The sequence below is a fragment of the Pan paniscus genome, chromosome 2 (genome assembly GCF_029289425.2).
Source record: "Pan paniscus chromosome 2, NHGRI_mPanPan1-v2.0_pri, whole genome shotgun sequence".
Taxonomy (NCBI): Eukaryota; Metazoa; Chordata; class Mammalia; order Primates; family Hominidae; genus Pan; species Pan paniscus.
The window spans coordinates 119,729,880-119,753,263 of NC_085926.1; the positions used below are offsets into that span (position 1 = coordinate 119,729,880).

At 36.1% G+C, this 23,384-nt stretch overlaps 1 protein-coding gene across 2 annotated transcripts in view; it reads right to left on the reverse strand.

Moving 5' to 3' along the window:
* The window catches only part of IQCB1 (IQ motif containing B1), a 64,802-nt gene that overhangs the window by 3,247 nt on the left and 38,171 nt on the right, over positions 1-23,384 (reverse strand). Inside the window, exons 10-13 of one of the 2 annotated variants that reach the window (XM_003825177.5) lie at positions 21,813-21,922; positions 16,806-16,948; positions 15,010-15,158; positions 8,460-8,591 (exon numbers count right to left, since the gene is read on the reverse strand). In XM_003825177.5, the coding sequence (XP_003825225.1) occupies positions 8,460-8,591; positions 15,010-15,158; positions 16,806-16,948; positions 21,813-21,922 (534 nt within the window). The remainder of the gene's footprint in view (positions 1-8,459; positions 8,592-15,009; positions 15,159-16,805; positions 16,949-21,812; positions 21,923-23,384) is intronic. The other variant, XM_003825178.6, reaches the window with a different exon arrangement.

The window sequence follows — 23,384 nt, forward strand, 5'->3', positions numbered from 1 at the left end:
AGAGTTTGCAATGAGCCGAGATTGCGCCATTGCTCTCCAGCCTAGGCAACAGAGCAAGACTCTGCCTTAAAAAAAAAAAAAAAAAGACACTGGCCTATAACAGGTGTAACAACGCCAATCCCTTTGTTTCTTTGTTTTACTTCTTATCCCATTCTCACTCCCAAACTTATCCAAGCCATATGTTGTAACTGCTTCTGGATTCACAGAACAAGGGACAAAATCATCCAAAGGACCACGTTCTTCTGGCTAGTCAGCTAATTTAAGGGGAACTTAACTGATTAGTTTGGGCAAGGATGAAATAATCTTAACTTTGGAGGTGATAAAGAACCTGACACCACAGCTTTCTCAAATATTCCTGTTCCTATCCTGGATATGACCCTGTTCCACTAAAACCTTACTTCTCAGCCACAGGATCTTAAACAGCTGCACTAGAGTACGGCTAAAGAAGCACTTTAAAAAAAGAAAAACAGGAGCATGCATCAGAACTACATATAGTGTATTAGAAAAAGAGAGATCAAAGACCTAAACATAAGAGCTAAAACTGTAAAACTCCTAGAAGAAAACACAGGAAAAGCATCATGACATTGGTTTTGGTGATGATTTCTTCATACGACACCAAAGCACAGGAAAAAAAAAACAACAACAAAAACTAGACAAAATGAACTTCATCAAAATTAAAAACTTTGGTGCACCAAAGATCACTATCAAGAAAGTTAAATGGCAGTCCACAGAATGGCATAAAATGTTTGCAAATCATACATCTAAGGGATTAATCTCCATAATATATAAAGAACTCCCAAAACTCTACAAAAAACAACCTGATTAAAAAATGAACAAAATATAACCCTGTGGAAAAAAAATAAACAAATGACTTGAACAGACATTTCTGCAAAAAAGATAAAGAAACGGCCAATAAACACATGAAAAGATGCTCAAAATCACTAATTAGGAAAGTGCAAGTTCAAACCATAAGATACAACTTCATATCTATTAGCTGCTATCAAAAACAATGACTACAACAAAAATAACTAATGTTGACAAGGATGTACAGAAACTGGAACCCTGTGTGTGACTGGTAGAAATGTATAATGGTACAGCCACTATGGAAAACAGTATGGCAGTTCCTCAAAAAAATTTTTAAAAAGAATTAGCATACAATCTAGCATTTCCATTTTGGATACTCACCCAAAAGAATTGAAAGCAAGTACACACACAGATATTTGTACACACATGGTCACAGTAGCATTATTCACAATAGCCAAAGGGTGGACGGAACCCAAGTGTTCCTTGGATAAACAAAATGTAGTATATATAATGGAATATTATTCAGCCTTTAAAAGTAGAAAATTCCGACATATGCTAAAACATGAACCTTGAAGACATTATACTAACTGAAACAATGAAGTATGATTCTACTCATGAGGTACTTAGAGTAGGCAAATTCATAGAGACAGAAAGTAGAATGGTGGTTGCCAGAAGCTGGGTAGTGAGGGAATGGTGAGTTAGTGTTTAAAGGATGCAGAGTTTCCATTCTGCAAGATGAAAAAAGTTCTGAAGATGGGATGGTGGTGAAGCTTGCACAAACAATATGAATGTACTTAATGCTACCAAACTACATTTAAACATAGTTAAAATGGTAATTTTTATATTTTATCTATTTTACCACCCTGAAAATAAATAAATTTTAAAAATACAGATACATGAGGCCACACAAAACTTACTGTATCAGAATTTCTTGGGGTGTGTGGGGCTTGGGTATGTAATTTTTATACAGGTGATTAAATTTGTAAATGATTAAAACTGTTAAAAGCAATATAGTCCTCTCTACAGAGCTTAGGAACTGATTATCTGTTTGTTGGAGAGGAGGCATGCTTCTGTCTGTCTTCATTCTACCTCTGCTCACAGAAAAAATCTTTCAGTTGTGGTTCTGCCCCTCTCTCCAACTCAGTTCTGGTGTTTGGCTAAGGGAGGAGTTGCTAATATGATTGATCAGCACTTAAGAGATTCACTGGCCATATACACCATGGAATACTATGCAGCCATAAAAAAGGATGAGTTCATGTCCTTTGCAGAGACATGGATGAAGCTGGAAACCATCATTCTCAGCAAACTAATACAAGAACAGAAAACCAAACACTGCATGTTCTCAACCATAAGTGGAAGTTGAACAATGAGAACACGTGGACGCAGGGAGGGGAACATCACACACTGGGGCCTATCGTGGGGTGGGGAGCTAAGGGAGGGATAGCATTAGGAGAAAAACCTAATGTAGATGACAGGTTGATGGGTCCCAAACCACCCATGGCACATGTATACCTATGTAACAAACCTGCATGTTCTGCACATGTATCCCAGAACTTAAAGTATAATAATAATTAAAAAGAAGAGATTCATTGGCCATGTTTTATTGGTGGCCAGGCTGATTATTTTTAAAATCTCAGGACCCCTAAATTTTTTTTTAAGCATTTAGGTTAAAACAACTTTTTAAAAAATATAGCTTTATTGACGTAAAAATAACATACACTAAACAACAAATATTGAAAGGGTACAATTTGCTAAGCTTTGACATACACATACCTAGTTCATCACTACGTTTCCTTGTGCCCTTTTGTAAACCCTTATCCTCATCCTACCCATCCACCAACTACTTATCCCAAGCAACTACTTATCTATTTAATGTTACTATAGATTGGTTTATATTTTTAGAATTTACATAAAGGGAATCATAAAGAATGTATTCTACTCTGTCTGGCTTCTTTCATTTAGCATAATTATTTTGAGATTCATCCACGTTTTTTTTTTCTTTTTCTTTAAAATTTTTTTTTGAAGACAGGGTCTCACTCTCTCACCCAGGATAGAGTGCAGTGGTGCCATCACTGCTCACTGCAGCCTCGAACTCCTGGGCTCAAGCGATCCACCTGCCTTGGCCTCTCAAAGTGCTGGAATTATGGGCGTGAGCCACCATGCCCGGCCAGAGATTCATCCATGTTGTTGAGAGTATCAATTTATTCCTTTATACATGCTGAATGGTACTCCATGGTTCTAGTTTTTGGCCATGAGCATTCATGTACAAGTGTCTATATGGACATATATTTCTTTTTCTCTGGGGTAAATATCTAGGAGTAGAATGGCTGAATCATATGATAGATGTATGTTTAATTTTTAAAGAAACTGTTGAACTGTCTTCCAAAGTAGTTGTATTATTTTACGTTCCCCTAAGTGGTGACTCTGCCACATGCTTGCTAACCTTTGGCATGTTCCATTTTTAAAATTCCAACAGGTATGAAGTATCTTACTGTCGGTTATTTTTTGAAAAATTTTAAATTTTTATTAAAAAAAATAGAGATAGGGTCTCACTATGTTACCCAGGCTGGTCTGAAACTGTTGGGCTGAAGCAATCCTCCCACCTTGGCCTCCCAAAGTGTTAGGATTACAGGTATGAGCCACTGTGCTGGGCCCTTATTGTGGTTTTAATGTGCATTTTCCTTAGTGATTAATGATGCATTTTTCATGTGTTTATTTGTCATCTATCTTTTGTTGAAGTATCTGTTCAAAGCTTTTGTCCATTTAAAAAACAAAACAACTAGTTCATATGTTTTCTTACTGTTTAGTTTTGAGAGTTCTTTCTATATTATGGATATAGGACCTTTATCAAATATATGCTTGGCAATGATATTCTCCCAATCTGTGCCTTGTTTCTTTAATTCTCTTAATGGTGTCTTATGAAGAGAAGTTTTAAATTTCAATAAAGCCAATATATCAAATTTTCCTTTTTGAATCATGCTTCTGGTATTGTATTCAAGAAAGGTCACAATATTTCTCCATTGTTTCCTTTTAGAAGTTTTATAGTTTTAGGTTTTGCATTTAGGCCTATGATCTACTTTGAGTTAAATTTTGCATATGAAGTGAAGTATGGCTTCAAGTTCAATTTTTTTGACATGTGAATAGCCAATTGCTCCAGTTTTTCTGCATTAACTGTATATCTCTGTCAATAATTAGTTTGCTATACATGTGCTGTTAGGTGATTCTGGCACTGTGCGCATGTCATTGAGTGTACCTACAGAAACTTAAATGGTATAGACTACTACATATGTAGGCTATGTGGTATACCCTATTGCTCTTAGGCTACAAATCTGTACAGCATGTTATTGTATTGAATACAGTAAGCAATTTTAATGCAATGGTAAGTTTTTGTATATGTAAACATATATAAATATAGAAAATGTCCAGTAAAAATATACCATTACAATATTATGTGACCACTGTTGTATATATGGTCCAACACTGACTGAAAATTCATTATGTGACACATGGCTATAATTACCATTTCCAGTGCTCTTAATTTCTTTATGTAGAGCCAGATTTCTCTCTGGTATCTTTTCCTGGCATCATTTTAAACAGAAATGTTAAGTCTTTTACACCTTAAAGAACTTAACATTTCTGATTTACATTCCCACCAACACTGTGTAAGTGTTCCCTTTTCTCCACATCCTTGCTAACATCTGTTGTTTTTGACTTTGTAGTAATAGCCATTTTAACTGGTATAATATGATTATTTATTATGATTTTAATTTACATTTCTCTGATGATTAGTGATATTGAGCATTTTTCATTGTTTGTTGACCACTTGTATATACGTCTGTTCATGTTTCTTGCCCACTTTTTTTTTTTTTTTGAGACAGGGTCTCACTCGGCCACACAGGCTGGAGTGCAGTAGCATGAACATGCCTCACTGCAGCCTCAACCTCCTGAGCTCAAGTGATCGCCCCACCTCAGTCTCCCAAGTAGCTGGGACCACAGACAGGCATCAACATGCCTGGCTAATTTTTAAATTTTTTGTAGAGACCAGGTCTCACCATGTTGCCTAAGCTGGTCTCGAATTCCTGGGCTCAAGCAATCCTCCTGGCCTTGGCATTCCAAAGTGCTGAGATTACAGGCATGAGCCACAGCATCTGGCTTTGCCCACTTTTTAATGGGGTTGTCTTTTTCTTCTTGAGTTGAGTTCCTTGTAGATTCTAGATATTAGCCCTTTGTTAGATGTATAGTTTGCAACTGTTTTTTCCCATTCTATAGGCTGTTTACTGTTGACTGTTTATTTTGCTGGGCAGGAGCTTGCAATATAGGCATGTAAATGTGCATTTTTACTCCCTCAATCTATACAAATAAAAAGAATTTAACATTTCTGCAATGTTAAATCCTTTACAACTTTAAGGATTTAACATTTTTGGTAGTGCAAGTGTACTGGTGATCAAGTCTTTCAGCTTTTGTATGTCTGAAAAAGTCTTTTTTTTTAACAATATTTTTTTGCCAGGTACAGAATTCTAGGTTGACAACTTCTTTTCCTTTCAGTACTTTAAAGCAAGATATCTTTGGCCGGGGGCGGTGGCTCATGCCTATAATCCCAGCACTTTGGGAGGCTGAGATGGGTGGATCACCTGGGGTCAGGAGTTCGAGACCAGCCTGGTAAACATGGTGAAACCCCATCTCTACCAAAAATACAAAAATTAGCTGAGCATGATGGCAGGCGCCTGTAATCCTAGCTACCTGGGAGGCTGAGGCAGGAGAATCACTTGAACCCAGGAGGCGGCAGTTGCAGAGATTGCGCCACTGCGCTCCAGCCTGGGCGACAACAGCGAAACTCTGTCTCAAAAAAAAAAAAAAGGTATTTTCTTGCTTGCACTGTTTCTACTGAGCAATGTAATCTTTGTCTTTACATAACATTTAAAAATTTTTTTACACACCAACATGGCACATGTATACATATGTAACAAACATGCACCTTGTGCACATGTACCCTAGAACTTAAAGTATAATAAAAAGTATGTATATAAAAAATTTTTTTTGTTTTTAAGATTTTCACTGTATCACTGGTTTGACAATTTTGATTATGATATTCCTTGGCACAGTTTTTTCCACGTACCTTAACTGGTTTGGGTATGGGCTTATCATTTTTAGTTTGGAAAGTTTTCAGCCATTATTTTTCTCTACATCTCCTTCAGGGATTCCAAGTTTTCATTTACTGGGCCACTTACAGTCCCACAGCTCAGTAATGGTCTTTTCAAATATTTTTCTCTTTTTTCCCCTCTCTGTGACTCATTTTGTGCAGTATCTACTACTATGGCTTCACCTATATTAATCTTCCATCCAGCAAAGTCTAATCTGCTATTATTTTGATCAAGTATATTTTTCACACCATACTTTGAAGTTTTTATCTCTAGGAGTTTGATTCAGGTATTTTTTTTTTACATTTTCCATCTTTCTACTTGACTTTTTGAACATATAGAATACAGTTATAATGACTGTTTTAATGCCCTTCTCTGCCAATTTTAACATCTATGTAATTTCTGGGTTGGTTTGACAAATATCCTCCTCATTATGGGTCCTGTTTTCCTACTTCCATGCGTGCCTTTAATATTTGATTAGCTGCTAGACATTGTGACTTTTACCTTGTTGGGTGCTGGATATTTTGATATTTCTTAAAATTTTGAGTCTTTTTTTGGGATGCTGTTAAATTACATGAAAACATTTTAATCTTTTTTTGACTCTTGATTTTATAATTTGTTTGGCAGAATGGAGCCGTCTAGGCTAATCATAATCTACTATTAAGGGAAGGTCTTCCTGAGTACTCTTCACAATACCCTGTGAATTATGAGTTTCTCCAGCATATTTGATGGGAACAGATACTATTCCTGGACCTATGTGAGTTCCAGACACACTTCCGTCTTACCTTTTCAGATAACTGGATAATTTGGCTTTGGATAATTTCCTCACATGTACATGCTGATTAGTATTCTGGAGAATACTCAAGGGGTAGATTCTGTAGATATCTGGGGTTCTCTCTCTTTGCAGCTCTCTTTACTCTGGTACTCTGTTCTATGAAGTCTAGTTCCCTTGGTGTCACCTGACTCTCAGTGCCATCTCCTTAACTCAAGGATTCTAAAGAGCTCTTCTCTGTTCTCTTCCTTGAGCTATGGCCTAGAAACTCTTTCAAGACAGTAAGCTGGGGTAATTATAGGGCTTGCTTCGTTCCCTCTCAGAGATTATTGTTCTTTGTTGTCTGATGTCCAGGGTCTTGAAAACGATTTCATACATTTTATCTGCTTGTTTCTTTTTCTGGTTGTTTCAGGCAGGAAGTAAATCTAGTCCCTGTTACTCCATCTTGGCCAGAAACAAATGTCAGAACTTTTTCCACTGTCTACCTCTTTATGGTAATCACAGAGGGCCTGACATAGAAGGGTAGTCTTTTCCTCCTCTCTTTCTCCACAGACTCCATTAGGTTTTAGGTCCCTAAATCCAGATTAGCAGAAGCAGAAAGTAAGAGGGCTTATTTACACTTCCTGGACAAAGCTTTGCTATCCAATTCAGGTTTTACCATTGCTGTGTTCCAGTGGATACCAGATACATGCTCAGCTACTAATATATTTGTACTTCATTTCCATTTGTACAGTAGTTTTTGTTTGTTTGTTACAAAAAGTCCTTTCATTTTGGATGCTCTGGAGGAATGAAAGGGTGAATGATAGGACTCCCTAAATATCACATCAAGCCTCTAACATCAGTTATCCAGAACCTTCAAATTTTAGAAGTCTGTGTGTGTATCTGTGTGTGTGTATGTGTGTGTGTGTGAGAGAGAGAGAGAGAATGAACTCAGGCACAAACACCACCACCACAATCACAACAAAACTCGTGAAAAGTACCAAGATACACTATGAGTGCTTGGTTCAAATGAGGGAATAATTCTGATAGATTGAAATGTATAAACTGCTAACTTTCTCCATAAAATTACATAAGTGTGAAAGCACAGGAGAAGCAGTAAGAGAAAAGAAAGTAGAGGTAATCAGCAAAGGTGCAGGTGATTAAAATTAATGACAGGAGTGGTGAGTTACTCCCAAGGCAGAAAGGGAAATGACCTTTGAAGACACATAGGAGTAGATGGTCAAGAATTCAGGTGGGAGAAGTGAATAACAGGTGACCTGCCATACTGTGGTCATAGAAAGTCAAAGATATGGACATTTCTATTGGGATAAAGGTGCTAGCAGTATTATTGTGGTAAGATCATAAGAGGCAAATAGTCAAATGCTATGTCTTGTTGGCTTTTGGAGGTACATTAGTAGTCCAACAAATGTAAGAATGAATAATCATTGATTGACAGTTACATATACTCTTTCTGGAAGGTTCAAAATAGTCCGAGTTTTACCGTACTATTGCAAAAGAAGCAATGAACAAGTCTTATTGACATAGTATGGGAAACAACTGATTTAAAGCAGAGTCTCCTTCACTACTGACTATACCTCTATGGCTATGTAACTAGAAAAAGATATACCATTACTTCTATGGTAAAGCCAATGCATTACCTTATACCAGCAATAAATGTACACACATATATTGTGTGTGTGTGTGTACAGTTATCAATATCATGCATTGGAATAATGTAATACTGATATGGTACAGAAGCTTCATACCAAATGTCTTCTGACATAGTCATCCACTTGTTTCTTCAGTTCAACTCGGCGTGCATCAGTGAGTTCTTGGAGTCCTCGCCAAGGAGCAAATAGTTTCTTTTTCTTACGGCACTTCGCTAGGAATTTAAGCGCCTGGAAGAAAAAAAATTGAAGGTTTGTGATTTTTCTCCCCTAACTAATAGAACTATTTTCTCACTACAACATATGGTAGTGATCACATTGCAATAATGATTAACTCTGAGTGTGTATAAGGAGGGGAATGGGACTGTGATAAAATGCAGGAGAACAGTGACTTTTAAAATATACAGTCTTCTGTAGTGCTTTTTACAAGGATATAGTCACGTATTATTTGTGCAGTAAGCAATGAAGAGGAAAAAAAAGCAATAGATTCTAGTCTCAATTCTAGTCCCTTTTAAACTATGATTCTGGGCAAGGCACTTGATCTCTAGAGGATAGGTTCTATGTCTATAGAAAAAAGGGGTCTTAATTCTACACAGCCTAGATGATTGTAAACACCAAGGAGACAGTATATTTCTGTCTGAATTCTTTCTCATGTCCTTCAGAATGGACTCTGGTAAAAAGAAATTTTGTAATAGGCATTATATGGGACAAATTTGCAATTATTCTTTCCAATTGTTTTCACTCTGCTCATGTCTTCGTAGTTTTTATTTTCATCAAAGTTACATGTTCACATTGTTTAAAGCAGGGGTCAGCAAATCACGGCCCACAGGCCAAATCCAGCCTGCTGCCTGTTTTCATAGGGCTTGAGAGCTAAAAATGTGTGTGTGATTTGTTTTTGTTTTTTTGTTTTGTTTTGTTTTTCATTTTACATTGTTAATTTAAAGGGAAAAGAATATTTAGTGGCACGTAAAATTATAAAAGAATATTTAGTGGCATGTAAAATTATATGAGATTCAAAATCTAATGTTTACAAATAACATTTTTTTTTTTGACATGGAGTCTCGCTCTGTCACCAGGCTGGAGTGCAGTGGCACAATCCCAGCTCACTGCAACCTCCACCCCGCCAGGTTCAAGCAATTCCCCTGCCTCAGCCCCCTGAGTAGCTGGGATTACAGGCATGCACCACCACGTCCAGCTAATTTTTGTATTTTTTAGTAGAGATGGGATTTCACCATGTTAGCCAGGCTGTGATCTCTTGACCTTGTGATCTGCCCGCCTCGGCCTCCCAAAGAGCTGGGATTACAGACGTGAGCCATCGCGTCCCACCTCTACAAATAACATTTTATTGGAAGACAGCCATGCTCATTGGCTGCTTTTGTGCTATAACTGAATACATGTGACACACTACATGACCTGCAAAGCCTAAAATATTTTATTATATAGCCCTTCCCTGAAAAGTTTGCTGATGTGACTCTATTGTTTAATGTGTCAGTTTTGTAAGAATTACTAGAATGCTATTGTTTAATTTGTCAGTTTCATAAGAATTACTAGAATTCTTACTAGAGTTACCCACTTACCCTGTCCCCTGATTCAAGGGCAACAATTTAATTCAGGTTATTCTTTTGATATTTAGCTCCATCTATTTTTCTGTGATTTTTTTTTCAGATATAGGTATCATCTATTGATTTTCTTGTATGAAAGGTATGAATTTAGCTATCTTTCACTGTTTCTACTCCCCATCCATCCTATATTATTACATCATAATTTTAGTTAAATTAATGTTCAATGTTTACAAAATTATGACCACATAAAGGCTATTCACTTTTGAACAATATAGTATACTATAATTACTTTTCCTTCCTTGCACATTTTTATTTTTTCTGGAATTATTAATTCTCTTTTCTCCCATGCTTTGTTTTCCATACTACCGATTATATTTTACAAACTCTGCCCTAATTTTCTACACATTAAAATACAGCAGCCATTCTATCAAATTCATTTTCTTGGACACATTTTCTCGAGCTTCCTGACCTGCTGTAATTTGGATTGACTGCTCTCTATACCTTGGGCATAGCTGTCATCCTGTGGTCTCCATTCACCATCATCTCGGTGACTACTTTTCATCTTTCCCTTGTGTTTCTTGGATTCCATGTTGCCTTCCTTCTCAGGTTATTCCCTCTTATCTAAAAATGTCTTTGGTCTGTCCTTATCTTTAATTAATAATTTGGTTGGGTATAGAATTCTAGTTGGAAATCATTTTCCTTCAAATATATGACAATCTTACTTCAATACTTTTTAGCTTCCAATGTTCCTGTCAAGAAGTCCTTTTGTTCCTAGTACATCTTACAGTATTATGAAACAAATGTAGAAGTGTTTCTGTCACTGTATTGGACACTTAATTGGTCCCCTTAATCTAAAATTCATGACATTCACTTCTTGGAAATCTTAAGTTATTTGATTTTCCATCTTCTGTTTTTTCTTGTTCTTGATTTCAAATGTTTGGCTGTTTGACCTCCTAGACTGGTAGTCTTTTCTATCCAGCTTTTTTTTTTTAAATTAAAGATTCTACCTTTTTTTCTTTTTCTAATGATATTTCATATGTTGACCAGGCTGGCCTAGAACTCCTGAGCTAATGCCATCCTGCTGCCTTAGCCTTCTGAGTAGCTGGGATTACAGGTGTGTGCCACTGGCAAAATCTTTTTTCCTTGCTTTCTGTGAGATTTCTTTAACTTTTCCCCCACAGTCCTTTTATTAGTCTTTCAGTTTTCCCTGTCAAATTTTATTCTGTGTGCTCCATTTTATATGGTATCTTGGTTTTGTTTCATATATTACCTTTCCTTATCTCTCTGAGGATATTAATAACAGATTTTAAAAATTTTTTCCTTATACCTGCAATGTTTATATTCTATCAAATAGTTTTATTCCATTTGTTTTGTCTTTGGCTTTCCTTAGATATTCAGTGATACTTACCTTTCAGCTGATATTTAAGAGTGGGCACTAAGAAGCGGTTTAGAAAATTTCCCTAGTACTCTTACTTTTTGGTATTTTTTCTAAGACAGGGTCTCACTCTGTCACCCTGGCTGGAGTGCAGTGGCTTGATTATGGCTCACTGCAGCCTCAACCTCCTGGGCTCAAGTGATCTTCCCACTTCAGCCTCCCGAGTAGCCGGGACTACAGGTATGTGCCACCAAGCCCAGCTAATTTTTTTATAGAGAAAGAGTCTTATTATGTGTCCTAGGCTGGTCTCAAACTCCTGAGCTCAAGTGATCCTCCCGCCTCAGCCTCCCAAAGTGCTGGGATTTACAAGCATGAGTTACCGTGCCCGGCCTTGTTTTCAGTATGGTACTTGAGTTTTCAACTGTGCTTGCATCCTTCTGTTGAGACTCTCTTCTTTCTTTCTATTCTCCCCTTTCCTTGATTTTTCTCTTTTAGCAAATTTCCCCAATTTTTAGCTCCTGGAGAAACAATGCCTCTGTTTTTGCACCAAGTAAGAGAGAAACAGAAGGTGGATAACTGTTCTGGCCTTTCTTTTCCTGCCAAGGACACTAATAACCAGTTCTTCCTGAGGGACACACTCATTGAAAGGATATTCCTACTCCTTTATATTACTTTTTTTTTTTTTGAGGCAGGGTCTTATTCCTATTACCCAGGCTAGAGTGCAGTGGTGTGATCACAGCTCACTGCAGCCTCAACTTCCCAGGCTCAGGTGATTTTCCCCCACTTCAGTTTCCAGAGTAGCTGGGACTACCAGTACATGCTACCACGCCTGGCTAATTTTTGTATTTTTAGTAGAGATGAGGTTTTGCGACATTGCCCAGGCTGGTATATTACTTTCAATGAGGCTAATGAATTATTTCCCATTTTTTTCTTAGCAAGATCAGTTGCAGTGCCAACAGAAATGTAAGGTGAGTCATATATGTAATTTTAAATTTTCTAGTAGTCACATTAAGAAAATAAAAAATGGGCGAAACAATATTTACTCAGTTATATAAAACATACAACAATATACACAAAATATTAGTATTTCATCATGTAATCAATATAAAAAAGTATTACTGAGATACTTTACACTTCTTTTTCATGCTACATTTTCAAAATCTGGTGGGTATTTTACACTTACAACACATTTCAATTTGGACTAGCTACATGTCAAGTTCTCCATAGCCAGCTACGTATGCTTAATGATTATTTTATTGAACAGTGAAGCTCTCTAGTGTGTCTTAGAAAAGGATACTTTAGGCCAGGCGCAGTGGCTCACATCTGTAATTCCAGCACTTTGGGAGGGTGAGGTGGGAGGATCACTTGAGCTCAGGAGTTGGAGACCACCCTGGAGAACAGAGTGAGACTTAGTCTCTACTGAAAAAAAAAAAAAATTAGCTGGGCCTGGTGGTGCAAGCCTGTAGTCCCAGCTACTGTGGAGGCTGAGGTGGGAGGATCTCTTGAGCCTCGCAGATAAAGTCTCCAGTGGGGTATGATTGCACCACTGCACTCCAGCCTGGGAGACAGAGAGAGATTCTGTCTCAAAAGAAAAGAAAAGAAAAGAAAAGAAAAGAAAAGAAAAGAAAAGAAAAGAAAAGGATGCTTTAAAAATATGGCAAAATGTATCCTTTATTGACTATTGCCTTGTTTTAATTTTCTCTATTTTTCTATTTATTTTCTCAGTGTAGTTTCCCATTTTTCTTTCTCTTTTCCTTCTTTGAAAGTAATTCTTGGCCAGGCATGGTGGTTCATGCCTATAATCTCAGCACTTAGGGAGGCTGAGGCAGGAGGATCACTTTAGCCCAGGAGTTCAAGGCTGTGATGAACTATGAACACACCACTGTACTCCAGCCTGGGTGACAGAGTGAGACCATATCTCTTAAAAAAAAAAAAAAAAAAGTAACCCTCTTATTTCCTTTTCCATTTTGGCTAACTTTGCTTTGACTTCATCTTATTTTTATTAATGAGATGCAAAGACTATAAACATGACCTTGACCCATCCCTTTTTGCTCTTAAACAGAGACTCATTCCTTTTCTTAGCTAGAGGAGATATGAGGCAAATGTGACTAATCTTCCTTTCGTGCCAATGGAAAGTATAAAAGCCAAAACAACTTTGCCTTCGTAGCCTTCAGATATGTTCCTATGATGACCCCTACTTTTTTCTCTAAGAAATGGTAGGCAAACCAGGATATTTCACTTTACAGTACAGGATACTTTTACAAAGTATTGGGGTCATCTAAATCAGGCAAGGTAGTAAGTCAACTTAATAAGGGCCCAGCTATTTCTATGACAGGGAAGACTTTAAAAAGGAGGTATTTATGAGGTAAAAGTATTAGAAAGAAGCCAAAGCTTCCTCCAAAGGAAGTGTCTCCAACCCTAATATCAACTGGTTAACCCTTAGATGGCTTTGTTTAGCAGAAGGTAAAAATCAGGAGTACGTGTGATACAGTGATGGTGCAGGACTGTTTGTTGCAGATACAATCTGAGATCCCCAGAAGAGCCTGAAGAAGGAGTAGGAGGCAGGCATCTCTTCCTATTTCTCTAGTATTTATTCTACAATGTTTTTTGGATGATTAAAAAAAAAAAAACTTTGTAAAAAGTTAATCACAGAGACTGTTCAAAATCTGTCACAGTAGAAAATGAAATTGACCTAAAAATTCAGTAAGGGATTGTTAAGCTAAATGCTATAGGACCTGAAATCCTAATATGAAAGTTAACCATGTATAAGAGAACAACTGGATGTTAGGAAAACTGGTCATTAAATTTAAAAAACCACCTTGTACTATGCTTTTCCAAGGCAACAAAATAGTACTATGCTCTAGAGAGATCACAGAAAGATTGCTATTTAAGAATAAGAGGCCGGGCGCGGTGGCTCACGCCTGTAATCCCAGCACTTTCGGAGGCCGAGGTGGGCAGATCACGAGGTCTAGAGATCGAGACCATCCTGGCCAATATGGTGAAACCCCGTCTCTATTAAAAATACAAAAATTAGATGGGTATGGTGGTGCATGCCTGTAGTCCCAGCTACTCGGGAGGCTGAGGCAGGAGAATTGCTTGAACCTGGGAGGCGGAGGTTGTAGTGAGCCAAGATCGTGCCATTACACTTCAGCCTTGCAACAGAGCAAGAATCCGTCTCAAAAAAAAAAAAAAAATACAATTCTACAATTAAAATGTTATAATGATCTAAATATACCTAATATCTCATCTGTGCATTAAAAAAATCAAATATCACATGCTGCACTTGCACAGAACTTTGTAATTTACAAAATACATTCCCATAAATTAGGGTATCTGATCCATATAACAACTGAGTGAAAAGGGTAAGGGTAAACATCTATTCATACATCAAGCACATGTGATGAGCTGACAACAATAAGACTTAGCTCCTTATTCTTGAAGAACTCACAGCCCAAGTAAGAAGGGAAATAATTAACAAAACAACATTGCAGTATAGTAAATGATGTACAAGGTTCTAAGGCAGTACTAAGGACTGAGTGTCTAAATCAGCTCGGCCAGAGGTAAGGGGTTTTTCTTTTACAAAAGAAAAAACTAAGGCTCAAGAAAACTAAGTGTCTTGACCAAGGCTTTACAACAGGTAATTAGCAAAGTCAGTTTTGAACTCATGTTTTTGCCTCTTGATTCAGAGCTCTTTTCACTACATTAGACTCACTGCTCTTTGAAGTGTGACAGCTGCTTTATACTCTATGAGAGACTGCCTCTGTTGGTGAAAATTTTTCCTTTCCCTGTACCCTCTCCAATGTTTCTGGATAATCAGTGCTGATTTCTCTTCCATTTCCCGATAGTGTTTCTCCACCTGACCTAAAAAGATGATAGACACTATTACAACATACTCACTGCCATGCTTTCTTAAGTTCTGGAATCAGGACAATGATAATAATAATCTTGCATTCTTTTTATTTTTGTCAATATTGTTCACTAATTTTCCCAATTCTATTATTTTACCATGGTTCTAAGATTTTAGAAACAAAGCTTTCCCAGATTATGCAGCTTCTTCACAGAAAGAACTCATATAATATTTTTGTGGTAGAGTAATAAGAAAATGGCTGAAAATCCGACACAAAGAACACTAAAAAAAAAAAAAAAAAAAAAAAAATTCCTAAGTACATGATTAAGAAGTCATTCAGTACCACCAGAGGGAAAGGGCAAAATGTGTGTATGTGTTCTCTACTCTACATGCTTCCAAATTTCTCTTAAGTCACTCAGTCAGTTATACAGATGACTTTCTTTTTGCTTTCTTGGAGTTGCTCAGCATACAGCCCAGGGTTCACAGTACATATGTGACAGAATAAGGCAGTAGAATTGTTAATAAAAAGGGGGGCGTATTTGGGGAAGTATAAGAAACTGATACAATTTAATGATCAACTGGATATGGAGGTAAAAGAGGGAAAGGACTCTAGGATGTCTCAAATGGGAAACTGAGTAAGTTGTTGGTGCCATTACCTGAGATGGGGAATAAAAGAAAAGGAAATCTGAGGGGTAAGATAATGACTTTGGTGTTTGGGATGCCTGTGGATATCCAGGTAAAGCTGGATCCAATAGGCAGTTGGCTACAGAAGTGTGTTATTCAATAGAGTAGAAACTATCCACAAGTGGCTACTTGGGTTAAAATAAAGTAAAATTAAAATTTAGGTCCTTCAGTGCACTAGCCATATTTCAAATACTCAATAGCCATCTCTAGCCACTGGCTACCCTACTGGATGGTACAGATATACAACCTTTCTTTTTGGAAAAATTTCTCTTGGGCAATTTTGCTCTAAGAGCTTAGGAGAGTAGGTGAAGATGGAGACCAGATTTGAGACTGCTCAGCACTCAGCTGAGAGTTGAGCTGCAGTTATGGATGGATACCCCAGGAAGAGCAAAATGACAGGAATAAGGTGAGGATGGAACCCTAGAAAACATCTATATTTAATGGAGATGAAGTGAAATAAAGGGCTAGTGAAGGACCCTGGATTGAATAACAAGAAGACAGGTAAAATAATTTGAAGATAATATTGAAACCACTAAGACCTCTCAGACCACATCTTCTTATTAATTTCAGCTTAGTCTGTCAAAGGCGGCAAGAAGATGTCACAACATTTGTACTAAGGAATGAGTTAAGCTCTGATGGCAGAATGTAATAATATTCCAACTCCTTGTTTCAGTTCAAGAAGTATCTTTGTGTCTCTAACAGCTATCTTTATGCATACATTTTTATGTTTCACTAAATTATCTGAAGGATAAGAAAAAAAACTGGTGGGGAGATTGTTCATCGTCAACTAATAGGTCTGAATTGAAAAAACAGTAACCATTTTTGAACTCAGAAGATCTAATAAAGTTTATCTGAAAAACAGAGAAAAAGGACAAAAGTCCAAATTTTAAAAAAAATCATCACGTAGCTAGAAAAGTTGGTTTGTTAAAAGATAACCTAAATATTCTTATATTGATAAAGTTGATACTGCCACTCACCTGGATGAACTATTTCGAGCATACTCAGCTGCAATTCTCGGGAAAGTCTCATGGCTCTCTGTCTTTGAAGTTGCAATTGTAATTTGAGGTCCTCTTCTTCCTTCTGCCTATTTATCTCCAGCAACATCTTTGATCGTTTGGATCTGTGATGGAAACAGTGTGTTATACATAATTTTCATAAATCATATGAAAAAATGCATAACCTCACTAGTAATCAAATAAATGTAAACAGAAAAAATTTTAAGATAATTTCTAGTGTTAATAAGGTATGATAAAATAGCTTGTCATCTGCTGCTGTTGTGCAATCTTTCTGTAGAAATATTTGAATATATGCATTAAAAGTCTGGAAAAATATTTGAAATATATAAATAAAAAGCCTTAAAAGTGATGACCAATTAATTCTATTACAAATAATTTTCTTAAGGAAATAATCAGATATATATGTAAAAATTTATGTTCAAAAATGTTCTCCACAGTATTACAACAGTAACAAGTTGAAAACAAACTTTGTCTCACAACAGCGAGTTGGATAAACAGATACTGGTTCATTCACCTGATGGGATGGGATTCTATGAACTATGAAAACATAAAATGTTCGAAGAATATTTAGTGACATGAGAATATACTGATGATCTAACGTCAGGTAAAAGGAAAATCAGGATATAGAAGAATGACATCAAAATTGTGTCAAAAAACTTACATTTACTTACACAGAAAAATAAATAAAAAACATTAAAATTTCAAGTGATTTTTACTGCATGATGTAATTACAGTTGATCTTTATTTTCTTCTTATGCCTATTTCTCAATTATTGACAACTGAACATTACTTTCATAACTGGTTATGAAAATTTTCATGTGATCACAAACATTTTATATAATTATAATTTCTGTATTATCTGCTTTTATTCACCAAAATTTCTCCTTAGCCATTCCCATCTAGTTTTTGTTGCTTCCAATATCACTATGTAAAGAGACTACAAGTGTCAGTTTACAGTAAATATACTCAAAATGCTTTCAGACACCCACAGAAAAAGAAAACGAGGATAAGAAGAAAGGCAGAATAAACTACTTAGTTTACTGCTGTAGACTTAATTTGACATGTGTCTCCCTCAAGAACATTTTCTCTTAGATCTTTTTTCTAAACTGTATTCTTAGAATTAAACTGTAAACAAATGTGGTACCTTGGCTATAGCTTTGTACTCTTAATAGTCAGACTTCATTATAGTATAGTTAGGATTATTATGATTTTTCAACTGAATTTTCAACTCAAAATAGTTTATTTTGATTTTGATAAAATTTTGTGTGCCTGTGGTTGTTTCTCATAAATTCTTCCATCAATTACAACTTAAATTTTCTCTAGCTTTCTACTTAGGGCAGAGTAGACCTCAAAAGTGTATGTGTGTCAAAAGATTCCAGAGAAGATCTAGGGCTAGTTGAATAGTTCTAAGTGTCTCTTGCTCTTTGTGAAAGCTGGAAATGAAGTAGGTAAGGGCCTCTCCCTTCCCAAAGAATAGGTGATAGCAACTTGCCTGTTCTACAGAACTCCATCACCTCAAAACTTCTGGGTTATACAGCATGCAGATAATAATGTTTTATCTCTTACCCATTCATAGAGGGTAAAAGAGAGCAGGCCCTAAACAAAGCCTCCTTTTAAACTGATTTTTAAAAAACTACCTCTGTGGCCGGGCACGGTGGCTCACGCCTGTAATCCCAGCACTTTGGGAGGCCAAGGTGGGTGGATCACCTGAGGTCAGGAGTTTGAGACCAGCCTGGCCAACATAGCGAAACCCCATTTCTACTAAAAATACAAAAATTAGCTGGGTGTGATGGTGTGCACTTGTAGTCCCAGCTACTTGGGAGGCTGAGGCAGGAGCCTGAACCTGGGAGGTGGAGGTTGCAGTGAGCCAAGATCGTGCCACTGCACTCTAGCCTGAGTGACAGGGTGAGACTCCGCCTCAAAACAACAACAACGACAAAAAACTACCTCTGTTTCTAACTTCTAATTGGCTATAGATTATAATGTCTAATACTGCATTATCAATATTTTAAATACCATTTTACATTATTAGTATGAAAAACATAGTAATCATTAAAATTGCATCTGCTAGAATATTTAATCTGTCAGAAAACTGGGTTTGGGAAACAATTTAGGCATGTAGGCTATCAAATATGGCAAAAATGAAAAGACTATGGAGCATGAAGGTGGAAGTAAAGTACAAACCAGAAAGACAGGACAAAAGTGAGATTTGGTGATTTAAATAGGGATTAAATTGTAAACAGGTGTGCTTATTGGATTCATATGTTTTACTTTCATATCTGAAAACATTTATTAGGAACTGAAGTGATTTTGAATGTAATTCCCCCATTTATTATTAAATAACATCTAGTTATTTTGTTCAGAGTTTCTCTAATCACTCAAAAATCAAACAATTATTCTTCCAACTGGTTTCTTTGTAAGAATTAGTAGGCACTGGTCCACCTGGCATCTGTACTACACTTCTGAAGATGAAATGACTGATCAGATGTCATATTCTGAAATAAGTAAATTCCATGATTTACATTTAATCAATCTGAATTTTTACCATTAAAGTGGGAGTTGACCAAATTTTCTGCTGCCAAGACACTGTGCCTCAGAGGGAGAGAGAGAAAAAAAATGCTATCTGCATTTAAGAAGCTCAGTTTCAAGATGAAATCAACAAATGTAATTAAAACACTTAAAAATCAGCACTATGATAGAGGTAGGTAAATTGTGAGGTTTCTCTAAGATAACTAGAGCAGCTGTTAGCCGCTTCAGAAAACCTTGCTGAAGAAGAGTACTTAAGAGACAAAGTTTCTGAATACGAGAAATGACTAAATAAAAAAGAAACCACTATGAAAGTGCATTAGCAAGGGTGTGACTATAAAAGAATGCCTCTTGCTGAATCTAAAGAACACTAATCAACCTGGACCCATAAGTGTGACCGGTGGGCAGTCTCTCTCCCAAAACCATGGGAAGGGGAAATTACTGAGATAAGACCTGAGCACAAAAAGACAGAAATAACCTTTGAAAAAAAACCAAGCTACAAAGGAAGCAAGAGACATTTGCATGAACTGTTACAACTAATAGAAGAGGGAAGGTGCTGAACTGGAGAAAACTGAAAATTAAAAAATTAAATAGAATCCAACAGGTTAGAACCGCATTTCAGTATATTCTGGAACCTCAAATGCAAAAATACTGGAAAGGCAACAAACACAAAATGTGAGACTTAAATAATTTTTGCTTCACAGCTTATCTTTTTAATGGAAGTATTTATAACTCTTCTGGTTACATAAAGAAAGCAATGGAATTTCTATTTTAAAATAATGGAATATTAGATTCCATAGATACACTTCTAAGTAGAAAAAAATCTGTAATCCTGGGCTACTTTTAAATAGAGATTTTAATATTGAAAGAGAGAGTATATGAGCAAATTTGGGAACTCTTGTGGGACTAAACATTAATGCTCTGAATCCATGTATAAGGGTACCCTTAAATTTAAGATGACAGGTAACTAAGGATGATAGCAGGTGGAATCCATAAGTAATACCTACTCTATCTGAATTCACCACAGAGGCAATACCAAGAGCACCTCAGATGCTTTGGGTAGAAAAATATACACTGTGACTCAAAAAGTACTCAATATTTCCCAAATTTATCTAACCACAGAAATGCTTTAAAAAAAAAACAGCTTGTAAGATAGGCAATAAACTTTGAGTAATAATAGATGGATAATACTTGCTTCTCATTAGTACTACCTATTTAATGCATCTATTTGTCTACCTAGATTTGTAAATTTTCAAGGACAGAAAATGTGCCATATGCATTTTTCCTTCTATCATTTTTTAAGTGCCAGATAATATGCTAAAAACTTTGTATTATCTCAAATTTTACATTATCTTGATCATACAAGTGTATAAACTATTATTCTCATTTTATAGATTGGAAGTTTGAGGCTGAGAGAGGTGGGGGATTGTCCAAGTTCACTCAACCAGTAAGCTGCTGAAGTGAGATACAAACTCGAATCTGTTAAATGCCTAGTACATATATCATATACTAGGCATTTGATATATATTTAAAAATTCTTTTCTTTGCTACCAACAATATTCATGCCCAATAATATTTAAAATCCATCTTTAATTCTTCCCTGAAGAAAACATTCATCAATTAATAGGATACCCACTAAGAGACAGTTAGCTAGAGTGATTTCAATGTCTTCAACTCTGTGACTACATAGTATTTTGAACCCCAGAGCTATTTTTAAATGTTTTTATAACTGAGAAATGCATCTGCAGTTATTAAAAGAATAGTTTCAGTTTTCTTTAAAAAATTAACTTCTGTAAAATGCCAGTTTCATTTTAGCAAACTAAAGCTTGGCTTTAAGTTAGGCTGCATGAAAAAGTCACCTCTGAAACAGATCTTCTTTACCATAAATTACCTAGAAGCTAAGTTATTTTTTCTTGTTCTGTGACCTTGGAGGATCTGGATTGGTTAAGTCATTGCAGAAAGTGGGCTATGTCTTCAGTATTTCCTTTTCAGTCTACTTGAAATAAATGCCAAACTATATCATAATTCAATGAAGATATCCATCCATGCCATATTTATTCAGGAAAATCAGGTTAACAGACTTAAACTCTTATATGCATACATGTTATTGTTATAATTATACACACGAAATTATGATAACTGTTGGTTTAGAGGGTTTAATAATATAACTATCATTGGCTCCCTTTGTAGGCTTGGCCCCTCCCCAAATATCTTATTAAGTGGATAGGTTTGCATATTTGACACATCAGATTCCTGTCTTACATCCTTTGCTTTGAAAGTGCATCTGGTTACTGGAGTGTTGGTACCCAGAAACGTATGGAAAAAAAATGAAAAGATAACAAGAAACATACTAGGAAATTAAAAAAAAATCACCTAAATTTCAATTCAACTGTACTCTAGTAAGATTCTATGATCATCAATCCCCTCACCAAATTTTTTTACCTGAAACTCCTCTGCAAAGCAATCACAGCAGATGGAAGCTTCTTTAATCTCTTTCTTGTCTGAAAACCCTTCCAATAGGCTTGAATCAAGCATGCTGCTTGATGTAGTTTCTGAAATGCCGAAAATAATTTAGAGATATCTCTAGGAAGGTCTTTAAAAAAAAAAAAGTTTACCTCTTAAAGTATCAGGTCAGGGCAAGTATTAATCTCTAGCTCTAACAAGATGGGTAAGAATATTAAACCTTACCTCCCAAAGGAGGTATGTTAGGCTTGGTAAGGCAATTTCTAGAACATACTCAAGATATAGTCTAGTTAGCTCCAAATTCTCCCAGAATAATCTCACTTCCATTTCCTTTTCAAAGATTTCATATTCCGCCTGACCTTTCATAATCTTTTTTGAGCTAACATGTTAATGTTTTTACTTAATAGGCAATCAACATAGTTAGGTTCAAACTATAAGCTCTGTTGACCATTGTGGATGGTTGCTCGAATCTCTGTTTAGTTCTGTAAGCTTTTGATATGCTATTCTCCTGATAGACCATTGGGCTTAAAAGGTCAGTGAGCTGTCTGAGTTCTTGACTGAATTCTGTCCCAGTCTCCTGTTTACTTAATAGACTTCTGAGTCCTCAAATGGAATGGCAAAGGGTACAACTATTAATAATAAAATATAGTTTTATGATTTTGTTACCTAATCAATATGAATTTGAGCATATGCATAGTTTTGAGATTAATCTAAACTCACGATGGTTCATATATACAGAAAAAAGGAATTCCCTTCTTCTGCACTCTTCCTTCCAGCCTCCCCCAACCCATTCTCCTGCCTTACTGGACTTCTTTTCATGGTTTCTGCTTGTATTTTTAAATTTATTGTCTTTTTGGTTTTGGATTTTGGATATACAATGTCCCCTTTTCCTTTTAAATTAAAAAATATCTTTAGTCATTTTAGATATTTTCCATATTTAAGTCTTTATCTGGAAATCAGAAAGCAATATGCCTCTTCCTGTTGAATGGGCTATTTAGAGCCATCATTTTGAGTATGCTAGAGGAAGTATGATGAAATAATCAATAACTTGCTGCCTCAAATTTCTAAATAATTTTATTAATACCATTTCTTACACAAAGGAAAAGGCATTATTGTTGTATCTCAAAGAACAAGAAGGGTAGCCATAGGTAACCATAAATACAGTTTGCTACAATTAGAGATTTTTTTTGGAAAAACAGTTTTAAAAGTTTAAATAGCTTATAGATAAAAGAAGATAAACATCAGAGATGGGGCTTTCATGAGAAATGATGAATGAAACTGATGTGGCAGTATCTATAAACAGATGTAAATGGGAGATTGAAATTATGTTTTTCAGCAGATTGAATGGCGGAGAGATACAATTTTGTAACATTATATTTTAAAGATGGGGTTTTGCTATTTTGACCAGGCTGGGGTGCAATGGCTATTCATGGGTGTGATCATAGGGCAGTCTCCAATTCCTGGACTCAAGCAATCCTCCTGCCTCAACCTCCTGAGTAAAAAATTTAAAGATATTTCTGTTTTGGGGGTATTTTGCTTGAAGTCTTAAGA